The 11783-nt window shown below is 43.2% G+C and overlaps 1 protein-coding gene across 4 annotated transcripts in view; it reads right to left on the bottom strand.

Moving 5' to 3' along the window:
* The window catches only part of FCRL3 (Fc receptor like 3), a 27036-nt gene extending 15655 nt beyond the window's left edge, over positions 1-11381 (bottom strand). For all 4 annotated transcript variants that reach the window (XR_009406711.1, XR_009406712.1, XM_059413571.1 and 1 more), the window contains exons 1-10: positions 11316-11381; positions 10933-11027; positions 9977-9997; positions 8731-8973; positions 8005-8262; positions 7493-7777; positions 6421-6708; positions 5962-6240; positions 5563-5841; positions 5092-5211 (exon numbers count right to left, since the gene is read on the bottom strand). Coding sequence is in view for 2 of the 4 variants with exons in the window: in XM_059413571.1 (XP_059269554.1) it covers positions 5092-5211; positions 5563-5841; positions 5962-6240; positions 6421-6708; positions 7493-7777; positions 8005-8262; positions 8731-8973; positions 9977-9997; positions 10933-11027; positions 11316-11326 (1879 nt within the window). In the remaining 2 variants the exon portion in view is untranslated. The remainder of the gene's footprint in view (positions 1-5091; positions 5212-5562; positions 5842-5961; positions 6241-6420; positions 6709-7492; positions 7778-8004; positions 8263-8730; positions 8974-9976; positions 9998-10932; positions 11028-11315) is intronic.
* Positions 11382-11783: the final 402 nt, after the last annotated feature.

Below are 11783 nucleotides of genomic sequence, written 5' to 3'. Positions count from 1 at the left end.
CTACACATTTAATGCAATTCCTATCAAAATACCATCCATTTTTTTCAGAGAAATGGAACAAATAATCCTAAAACTTATGTGGAACCACAAAAGAACTCAAATAGCCAAAGGAATATTGGAAAAGAAAGCCAAAGTTGGTGGAATCACAATTCCGGACTTCAAGCTCTATTACAAAGCTGTTATCATCAAGACAGCATGGTACTGGCACAAAAACAGACACAGAGATCAATGGAGCAGAATAGAGAGCACAGAAATAGACCCTCAACTCTATGGTCAACTAATCTTTGAGAAAGCAGGAAAGAATGTCCAATGGAAAAAAGACAGCCTCTTCAATAAATGGTGTTGGGAAAATTGGACAGCCACATGCAGAAATATGAAATTGGATCATTTCCTTACACCACACATGAAAATAGACTCAAAATGGATGAAGGACCTCAACGTGAGAAAGGAATCCATCAAAATCCTTGAGGAGAACACAGGCAGCAACCTCTTCAACCTCAGTCGCAGCAACATCTTTCTAGGAACATTGCCAAAGGTAAGGGAAGCAAGGGCCAAAATGAACTATTGGGATTTCATCAAGATCAAAATCTTTTGCACAGCAAAGGAAACAGTTAACAAAACCAAAAGACAACCAACAGAATGGGAGAAGATATTTGCAAACGACCTATCAGATAAAGGGCTAGTGTCCAAAATCTATAAGAAGTTATCAAACTCAACACCCAAAGAACAAACAATCCAATCAAGAAATGGGAAGAGGACATGAACAGACATTTCTGCAAAGAAGACATCCAGGTAGGCAACAGACACATGAAAAAGTGCTCCACATCACTCGGCATCAGGGAAATACAAATCAAAACCACAATGAGGTATCACCTCACACCAGTCAAAATAGCTAAAATTAACAAGTCAGGAAATGACAGATGCTGGCGAGGATGCAGAGAAAGGGGAACTCTCCTACACTGTTGGTGGGAATGCAAGCTGGTGCGACCACTCTGGAAAACAGCATGGAAGTTCCTCAAGATGTTGAAGATAGAACTGCCCTATGATCCAGCAATTGCACTACTGCGTATTTACCATAAAGATACAAACATAGTGATCCGAAGGTACATGTGCACCCGAATGTTTATAGCAGTAGGAGAAGAATAAATGAAAACAAGATGGGATTGGGAGGGAGACAAACCATAAGTGAATCATAATCTCACAAAACAAACTGAGGGTTGCTGGGGGGAGCAGGGTTGGGAGAGGAGGTAGGGTTTTGGACATTGGGGAAGGTATGTGCTATGGTGAGTGCTGTGAAGAGTGTGAACCTGGCGATTCACAAACCTGTACCCCTGGGGATAAAAATATATTATACGTTTATAAAAAATAAAAAATTAAAAAAGTTAATAAAACAATGAACTAGTAAAAAAAATCAGTTATAAAACGTTGGTGCCATTTTTCATGCAAAGAAATAGGACAGAGGCTCATTGATTGACCTGAAGACAAAAGAGTAAGGAGAAAATGCTTGATCAGCATCACTAAGAAAAATATATGTAAGTTTTTTCATTACATTGAGATCCAAATATTCTTTTTATTTCTTTGTTTGCTTGCTTGATTTTCAGTATAAGCCCTAAGAAAGGGAGAACAAAAGCATTTGGCCTGACAGAAAAGGAAGTGTCATGTTATGCCAAGTGAGAGATAGACAGAAAGAAAAGCTTTAGTAATTCCAAAATATAAAGTAGTGAAACCTTACAGGCACCCAAGACACTGAATTAAAAAGTCCATTAGTTCAAGAATCCCTGATCCATGAAAAACATTTAGAGAGGAAAAAAAACGCAGTCACAGAAGAACAAAGGATGATAGTGTATTTCTTGTCAGAAACACTGCACACAACAAGATAGTAAAGCAGTATCTTTAAAATATGTAAAGAAGAAAAAATTTCTACCTATAATCCTATAACAGCAAAGGCATCTTTCACAAGGAATGCAAAACAGAGACTTTTACAGACTATATAAAACCTGAAATAATTCATCAGCAGCAGGCCCATCTATTAGAAATGTTAAAAGAAATCTTTGGGGCAGAAAGAAGGTAATACCAGATGGAATTTGAAGATACAAAAAGAAATAAAGGAAATCAGAAGTGGTAACTACTTAAGTAAGTATGCAAAATTCTTAAATTATACGTAAGTCTCTTAAATTATACTTAATAACTAACAGGTAAGTGACTGTATACAAAAGTAATAGCACTGTAGCTAGGAGGGAAGAAATGGAGTGCAGAGTGGAATATCCTTTTTTAAAAAATTTCACTTATTTCTTTATTTATTTCCTCATTTAGAGAGAAAGCGAGTGGGAGGAGAGTCAGAGGGAGAGGGAGAAAGAATCTAATGAAGACTCTGCAGCTCAGTGTGGAGCCCAATGGGAGGCTTGATCCCATGACCCTGAGATCATGGCTTGAGCCAAAATCAAGAGCTGGATGCTTAACTGACCAAGCCACCCAGACGCCCTATAATAGTAATATTCTTTTTTTTTAAAAAAAATATTTTATTTATTTATTTGATATATATATATAGAGAGAGATATCACAAGTAAGCAGAGAGGCAGGCAGAGAGAGAGGGGGAAGCAGGCTCCCTGCTGAGCAGAGAGCCCAATGCAGGGCTCAATCCCAGGACCCTGAGACCATGACCTGAGCCGAAGGCAGAGTCTTTAATCCACTGAGCCACCCAGGTGCCCCAGTAGTATTCTTACACTATATATGAAGTAACTGAATGCACCTGAAGATAGACTGTGGTAATTTAACTATCTATATTAGAAATGCTAAAACAACCAGTGAAGTAAACAAAACAAAGAATTATATACCTAGTATGCCAACAGAGGGAAAAATGGAATCATAAAAAATACTCAGTTGGTCTAAAAGAAGGTAGGAAAAAAAGGAAAAGGTAAACAAAGAACAGATGGAACAAATAGAAAATAAATAGCAAAATAATAGACTTTAAATCTAGTCTTATCATCACATTAATATAAACGATCTAAATACCTTAGTTAAAAGATAGAGACTGTCATATTGGATAAAAAGCAACAATTAATTATATGCTATGCATTTATAAAAAAAAATGCCTTAAATATAAGGGCCTATATAGGTTACAAGTGAAAAGATGGATAAAGAAATACCATGTTAGGGGAACCTGGGTTGCTCCATCGGTTAAGCATCTGCCTTCAGCTCTGATCACAATCCTGGAGTCCCAGAATCGAGTCCTCATCAGTCTCCTCACCCAGTGGGGAGTCTGCTTCTCCCTCTGACCCTCCCGCCTCTCATGCTATCTCTCTCACCCTCTTTCTCAAATAAATAAATAAAATATTTTTTAAAAAAGAATACATGTTAACAGTACTTTATTAATACATTAATATCAAAGAGTACTTCAGAGTAAATGACACTAACAGGGATAAAAATATCATTTCACGAGGATAAGCTGATCATTTTACCAAAAACACAAACCATTACAAACATTTATGCACCTAATAAAAGAGCTTCAAAATACCAAAGGCAAAACTTGATGGAATTGTAAGAAGAGATGGCTAAATCCATAGTTAGTGTTGATGATTTCGATACCCCTCTTTCAATAGTTGATAGATCAAGTAGAAAATCATTACAGATATAATAGACTTTAGCAACACGACCAGTCAAGCTCACCAGCAGACCCATATTCTGAGAAATGTGAAATGTACTTCAGGCAGAAAGAAAATGATACCATATGGAAATATGGAGACACAAAAAGGAATGACAAATACTAGAAGTGGTAATTAAATGGGTGTTACCTTGACATCAAGTCTGATAAAGATATAATAAGAAAATAAGTCTACCAAGCAGTATCCCTCATGAATGTAGTTGTAAACATTCTTAACAAAATTTTACCACATCAAATTCAACAGTCATGACCAAGTGACGTTGACCTCAAAAATGCAAGGTTGTTTTGACATTCAATATTCAAAATCCGTATCAATCGACTAGAAAAGAGAATCATATGATCATCTCAATCAATGTAGAAAAAACATTTGACAAAGATTTTCCTTATAAGAATCCTCAGCAAATTACAAATAGTAGGGACTTCCTTGGCCTAATAGAGAGCATCTACCAAAAAATCCAAAGCTAACATTACCATATTAAATGATGAGAGACAAATACTTTCCCCTAATATGAGCAACAAGACCTGCTATGCTGATATGCTATATGTGCTCTCACCACTTGTATTCAACATTGTACAGGAGGTTCTAGCCAGGGCAATAAGGCAAGAAAAAGAAATAAAAGTAACTCAGATGGGAAAGGAAGGAGCGGGGCTATCTTTTTTTTCAGATGACAGAATCACCTACGTAAAAAATCTGATGGAATCTATAAAAGGGAGACTGGAACTAATAAATATGTATATAGCAAGGTTGCAAGATATAAGATCAGCATAAAAAAATAAATTGTATTTCTATGTACTTGAAATGATAAAAAACTGAAATTTTAATTTCTTTTTTTAAAATTTCTTTTCAGCGTAACAGAATTCATTGTTTATGCGCCACACCCAGTGCTCCATGTAATACGTGCCCTCCATAATGCCCACCACTTGGCTCCCCCAACCTCTCACCCCTCCCCTTCAAAATCCTCAGATTGCTTTTCAGAGTCCATTTCATTTCATTCTCAGCATCCATATTAATTTTCCAAATTTCACAATAATTGACTGGCACCCAAATATATTTCAGAATGTATGGTTTGCACCATGGCTATTACCCATCTTTTGTTGTTACAAATGAAAGACTTTTTAATATTATTCCTTTTGTTCTCAGTAAGCTTTGAACTGGGGGTGGATTGGCAAAGAAACACCTTTCTAATTTTTAATTAGAAGCAAAACTCTGCTACCTAGTTTAAATCTCAAATTAAACACATGGAGTGACAACTTCATTGAGAAATGTATTCTGCCTTTTTGTCACTGTTGCCTACAGGTGCCAGTGAGTAGAACTGAGGGTTTACTATTTGGAAGAGAATAATCATCTTAAGAGAATGCACTACACAAGTCCAAATTATGATAGCAATGGCAAAAGTCACAACATCAGAGGGTAACACATAGACACCCACCTGATTTCCTTTGGGTCCTGAAGTAACTCACCAAATAAGCAGTAGCAGCGAGGCCGGACACACTTAGCAGGCACCCAATGAAGCCCACAGTGATATGGATTACTTTGCTTGTGGAAAGCCCTAAATGGGAAGACCTGTATTTGAGTTCTGGTGGCAAGTCTTTTTGACCTAGACAACATGTAGGTGGGGAATAGAGATCTATCAGGACAGTTTTCTTCCAGGTTCTAATTCCTCCATTTGAATTATCTCCACTATAATTGGTAATTTTCAAAATAATGGCCCATGGTTGTTAGCATCTAAGATTGAAATCTGTTCCCTTTCTTTCCCCCATGAAATCAACACAATCTCTGGAAGCCCCAAGCCTTTGTGTGCATGTTCAAAAACTCTTTGATGGTAGAATTTGCACAGTCTGTAGGAAAAATATTTTATTGATCTTAACTGTAATCTGAAACTCAGGTACCTCCAACATACCTGTGAAGTTGAGTGTCACCATGTAACTTCTCTGGACCCCCAGGCCATTGTCAGCCCCACAGGAGTAGTTTCCAGAATGTTCTGTGGTCAGAGAGAGATTAAAAGATGCTCCTCCTCCAGAGGGAGCCGATGTGTTCCCCAGGATGACATCTTCATGATAAAACCAGTATAAGATCGGGGGAGAGCCTCTCTGGACCTCACAGCGAAGTTCTAACAAATCTCCCACCACAGCCTGGGGCCCGGCAGGGTTGAAGGTGAGGACAGGGCGAGACACTGGAACTGAAGGAGGAAACATAGTTCATTGGCAGTTTTAATTGAGAATGTATACCAGATAATAAAGGAAACATCCAGCATAATTTAGTAGTAGGAATATAGACCTGGGATCAAGACAAGCCCTACCTGTGACACTGAGCATCACTGCCTCGCTGCGCTGGGCCCTCAGGCTGTTGTCAGCTTCACAGGCATAGTTTCCAGAATGTTCTGCCGTCAGAGAGAGGTTGAAGGAGGCTCCTCCTCCAGAGGGGGCCAAATTGGTCCCCAGGATGACGTCCTCATGGTAATACCGGTACAGGATCGGGGGAGAGCCCCTCTGGGCCTCACAGCGAAGCTCCACCATGTCCCCCACCACGGTCAGGGCTCTGGGTGTCTTGACAGTGAGGATGGGGTGGGACGCTGGAACTGAGTGAGACAGGAGCTGTCAGAGAGGGTCTCACCTTACCTTCCATCTTTGCCATTCCTTGGTTGGCATTTAAATCTTCACACCTCTTTTCCTTGCCTTCTTCAGAAGATCCTTCTGGCTGACAAAGAAACTAAACCTTGGCTTGGGAACAAGGTTGAGTGAAAAAGCAAGGAACTTACTTTTTGGTGTGACTCTGATCCGTTTACTGAGGATGGGGCCTTGAATATTGTCGGCTGAGCAGTAGTACCTCCCAGCGTCCTGCTCCCTCACTGCGGCTATCCGCAACTCTGCTGACAGGGCACGCACCATCTTCCTGCCCAAACTTCTCTCCGTGCCCTCCCGGTGCCAGGAAAATGCGATAGTCCCTGTACCCTTGGCTACTGAGCAGATAAGGACCATATCTCCTCCTTCAATCAGCTGGTCCCCAGGGGGCTGGATCTCTAGATTCACATCAGACACAGGGATCCCTAGGAGGACAGAGGAGAATTTGAGAAGGTCTCAAAGGCAGGTGCTACAGGGCCAAGGAGAAGGCTGGTGTTGCCACGTATAAGCCAATAGCAACAGGTACAGTAGGCAGGGGTCCAAAGTGGGAGATAGGGAATTGTACATTATTATGAAGGGAACATTACCTGTCCCCACACACAACGGTTTCTGTCCTCGGGTAATGTCTATCTTCTTTTAAACCTAACGTTGACCACAGTCAAATTTTATGGACCTTTATCTCTAAGGCACCTCTGTTGCATCAATGGACCATAAAGAAAGAGAACAGGGAAGGTTCTTTGTATCCTGAAGTGATTTGATTCAGAACCCAAACCCCTCTCCATCCTCCAAGCCTCCTCCAGTCTCAGCACCACCTCCCCACCTTCTTCTTTATTTCAGTTTGTGTTTATCTTTCTCTTTTCTGATTATTTTGGAACAACTTTTGATTGACACATGGACACCCCAAAGGGCCTCTACAGACAGACTGCATGTGGTCTTTGGTGCTTCTTGTTAACTGTTCATCCACTATAGAATGTACCCTGTATGTCTTTGTGGCCCTCACAGGTTAGACACCCAGCAAGTGATCAATAATGATTATTACCTAACTTAGATGGAAGAGAATGTTATAGGGAAGTTAGGCCAATGTTGAACCTAAGAGAAAGGGATAGTGGGATGGCTGGTAGCTCCTCTCTGCCATGTTCACCATCTCAGGGAGCAAGAGAGGTAATTCTCTGCTCTCTTCCCCCTTCCCTCTGCCCCACAGACACTCACTCTGTACATGTATCTGGGATCGCAGGCTTTGTTTAATGATATGGGGAGTCGCTGTCTTTGCCTGGCACCAGTAGGACCCTGAGTCTTCACTCCACATGGTGGGGATCTGGAGCTCTGAGGAGTTGCTCCAACCAGGTTCCAGGACCTTATCTTCTCTGAAGAAACAGAACCGAAGCCAAATGTATGACCTTGGTGGAGGGAGCCAGGTCTCACATTTCAGGTTCACTGGGTTTCCCTCAATGGGCTGGGAAGGTCTGGCTCTCAACACAGGTTGTGGAAACAGCTCTATAGAGAAGCACAAAAACAGTTCCCAGGGCAGTGAGACTCCGAGCTCCTGGAGAGGGATACCTGTGTTCTCAGCACAATGTCAGAAGGTGGGGACCCATGGAGCTGGAACCACCTCTCACCTCCTTCCCATGGATGCTCAGAAGAGGCCTCTCATGAAGGTCCCTCTTTGATCCCCACACAGTTTCTCTGTCAAGACCTATTACCCACAGGAGTATAGCCATTACCTTGAACTTGGATCTTTAAAGCTTTTGAAGTTTCTGTCCATGAGCCCAAAACATATTCCCTAGAAGCAGTACAATGATATTCGTTATTGTCCATGGAGACTGAATGTATTGTGACCTCTGACTGAGAATGACGTCTCATTTCTTTTTTATTTTTGTAGAAAGTCTTTTCATAAGTTTTTTTTTCTTTCTTCCCCAGGCATCTCAGAGTTACATCATCTCCTTCAAAGACAGGGTGTGAGGCCTGGAGGATCAGCCAGTCTGCAAAGAGTGAACAAACATACTCCATCTGTTTCTTTCTTCAAACTCTCTCTTCTGCCCTTGAGGGAAGAGCTATGGCCCTGCACACATTGGTGAATGTTCTCCACCACCATTTCCATGTGGCCCCACTACTAAGGCTCTCTTGCCCTAGAGAGTGAACTGCTTTTCAGAAAATGTACCTAAGAGATCCTCATATGTATCATTAAAAGAGCAATTTTCTACCATATCTTCCTTTAGACCCGAGTCCCTTCTTGCCTGGTGGCTTCTGGGTTCCTGACATGTCTCTGGGTGGAGGAGATGGACAGTGTGCTGTCCTCCACAACCCTATCTCCTCATTCTCCCAACTAGGATCAATTCATCAAATAGCCTCATGTCTGCTTACAACAGTCTGTGTTCCCTAGGTTCACCCAGCCTTCAGACATGTGCCCAGCAGCTTGATTTCAGAGACTCGCCCCTTTCTTTCCTCACCAGATAAAAATTCCACACGCACAGGGTCACTGAAGGAAGATCTTGGGGTCTTGCATGAGTAATATCCAGACTTGTCTATTTGGATTGTTCCAGGTCTACTTCCCAAGGAAATTTTATTGTTATACCAAGATACATATCCCTGGACCCAAGAATGGTCATCCTTGCAGGTGAGATTCACTTTTTCTCCCTTGAAGGTTCTGGACCATGGAGGTTCAAGGAGAAGAAAAGCTTTTGGAAGTGTTCCTAAACAGGAAACAGAAAGGTACAGGCAGATGAAGGTGGATGGGAGGTAGGCTGAACCCAGGGGAGGTCCCAAACTGCTGGTGGGCCGATTCCCATGGGGGAAAGGAGCAGATACAACTGGGGGACATGCCTGGGGCAGAACCTGCTCTTCCTCATCCTTTTCATAGGCCAGAAGTGGGTCGGTGGGTGCCATAAGGGAGAGGTCTCAGGTCCCTGAGGTGGGTTCTGAAAAGCTTGGGAGATGGGATGTGTAGCTGGGCATGCACTATGAGGGCCTCTGAAGGTGGCTGATTCTAAAATGTTCTTGTCCTGTGCATTCCTGTCAAGGTACAGGTGGGCCTGGGATGTAGTCTCTAGACTCTGAACAATCACTTCCTACTTGGTTGCTCATAGGTAATGGACAACATATTTTTTCCTGCTTTCATTATTTTTAAACTTTGTTTGACTTGAGATTCTATGGAAAAGGCACCTTTTGTCTACACTCTAAGTCAGACACAATAAAAGATGAAGGGACATAAAGAATTTGAATGGAGAGGCATGGGCTGCTTGAGAAATCCCCTTTGTACACAAAATTGCAAATGACAAATGGGACCCGAAATGGAAGCAGGACAGCAGCATGAGCTCCCTTCGGAGTGTATGAAGATTCGGGTGCAGCACTTCCTCTGTGAATAGGAGCTGCTTTTCTGTCCTTTGATGGTGGCTCTAGCTTGAACATATGGGTGTGGAGGATGGTCCTCAGGGGAAAAAAGGAGACAGATGGAAGGTTCTGGACATTAGCCTCCTGCCTCTGCAAATGCTTCCTTGCCCTGCACTGATGGGGAAAGGACTGAAGGCTGCAGAGATCACAGGAGGCTCTGCTCACTGGCTATGGTGACAGGTGTGACCCCAGAGTGGCAGCACCACTCATTCTGGCACAACCTCAGCCCCCATTTACAGGGACAGGCATGCTGGCTGGAAGAACCAATGCCCAGAGAGCAGGAGGGAGAAGGAAAGGAAGACTGACCTGATTGCTCTCGTCCGGGAGCTGTGAGAGAGCCAAAGGTTAAAGGTTAGCATGGGGTGACACTGTTCCAACCCTTGGTTAGACTCTGAGAAACTCCCAGCAACCCAGCCACAGTCCCTTCTTGGGCTTTCCCTCCCATATATTTCTGCACATTCCATACCTCCCATGGCCCCCAAACAAAAATGCAGCCTCTGATTTCTGGGATGAGCGTGAATGGCTCGTATCCACACCCCTGGCCTTCTTGCTCTGCATGCAGTAGCTCATGCTCTCTTCTCTGGCCTGAACTGGGCGGAGCAGAGGCAGAGAAGGGCTTGGAGAAATGCTTTATCTCCCCCTTCCTCCTCACTTCTTGGGCACTGTTCCGCCTACTTTTCCTTTCTTTTATTTATTTATTTTTTTAAGATTTTATTTATTTGAGCGTGAGAACAAGAGAGAGCACAAGCAGGGGGAAAGACAGAGGGGGAGAGAAGCAGATTCCCTGCTGAGCAGAAAGCTGGATGCGGGCTTGACCCCAGGACCTCCGGATCAAGACCTGAGCCAAAGGCAGAAGCTTAAGGACTGAGCCACCTGGGCATCCCTCCCCCTACTTTTTCACTCTCTGGTTAAATATTGGCTTAAAATGTTAGGAAGGAGCCATGTTGCTCCGCAGACCTTCCTCCCCTCACCCGTGTGGGCAGTAACTGTTTCTCTGGGCGTTTAGAGGTGTGGTTTCGCAGAGAGAAAAATCCAAGCTTCCTATGAGGTGAGAAAGGAAACAGGCAGGAAGCCAAGGTGCCACAAAGGATGGCCAGGTCTCCGGAGTCTTTCGGTTTCCTGGAAACCCAGCTCTGTTCATTTTCCACCTCTTGCTACGTGTCTGAAGCCCAAGGGGAAGCGGAGATAGAAGCCCCCTGGCTTTCCCTCCACCTGCTGACATTAAGAACTTGGGCTCCTGTCCCAGTCTGACCCCTACTCACCCAGGATCAGCAGCAGCAGCCACAGAAGCACAGGGACCTGGTCCGGCCGATGGCAGGGAAAGCCCATCTTATCAGAAGCCAGGCTTCTCTCCCGTCTGTGAAGGACAGCCAGAGAGTAGTACTCAGATAAGGCCCACAGAATTAGAAAAAGGAAGTAAAATAATCAGGTCTTGCTGGTGTTCTCAAAACGTGAATGTGGCTACTTTCCTACATGGCCCTTGTCTTTCGGGCTGGTAGCTGTGCCATTTCCGATGTTGGTGGCCACCTTCTGGTGGTCCACATCTGCCAGGAAGTGCCTGGGTCCTCAGAAAATGCCAAGCTGTGCATTTGCTAGTATGCAAATAACATTTTCTTCATTTCTCAAATGGAAACCGCTTCCTTACCTTAAATTCATACAAGCTTCGGTGTCACATGAGGTCCTAGTACAGACACACTTGGTTAGTCTGGTGTCAAAGTGTGTTTTATGATGGGAGCTCCACAAAGTCAAAGGGTTAAAGCAGATGTAAAACCTTTTGAGCTTTATATAAGCTGGGCTGAAGTTGCTGAAGAGGAAGGTAAGAGAAGTTTGCAGAATGACTCAGCTGGTAGAGCATGCGACTCTCAATCTCAGGGACATGAGTTGCAGCTCCACGTTTGGTGCTGAGGCTACTTAAAAAACAAAAACAAAAACAAAAACAAAAACACATCCCTCTGCAGTTTAGCAGAATAAGCTTCCCTAAGTGCCCCTGGGACCTGCACAGATTGGGGGTAAGTGAACAAGCAGACAAATGTGAACCTATGTTGTGAGGGTCTCAGCCTGTCAACAGCCACATTGTGCCTGGACCAGCCCCCGTGGTTCTCACCATTTCCCC

The sequence above is a fragment of the Mustela nigripes genome, chromosome 10, assembly GCF_022355385.1.
Source record: "Mustela nigripes isolate SB6536 chromosome 10, MUSNIG.SB6536, whole genome shotgun sequence".
NCBI classification, from domain to species: domain Eukaryota; kingdom Metazoa; phylum Chordata; class Mammalia; order Carnivora; family Mustelidae; genus Mustela; species Mustela nigripes.
This window is presented reverse-complemented; position numbering and strand designations above follow the sequence as displayed.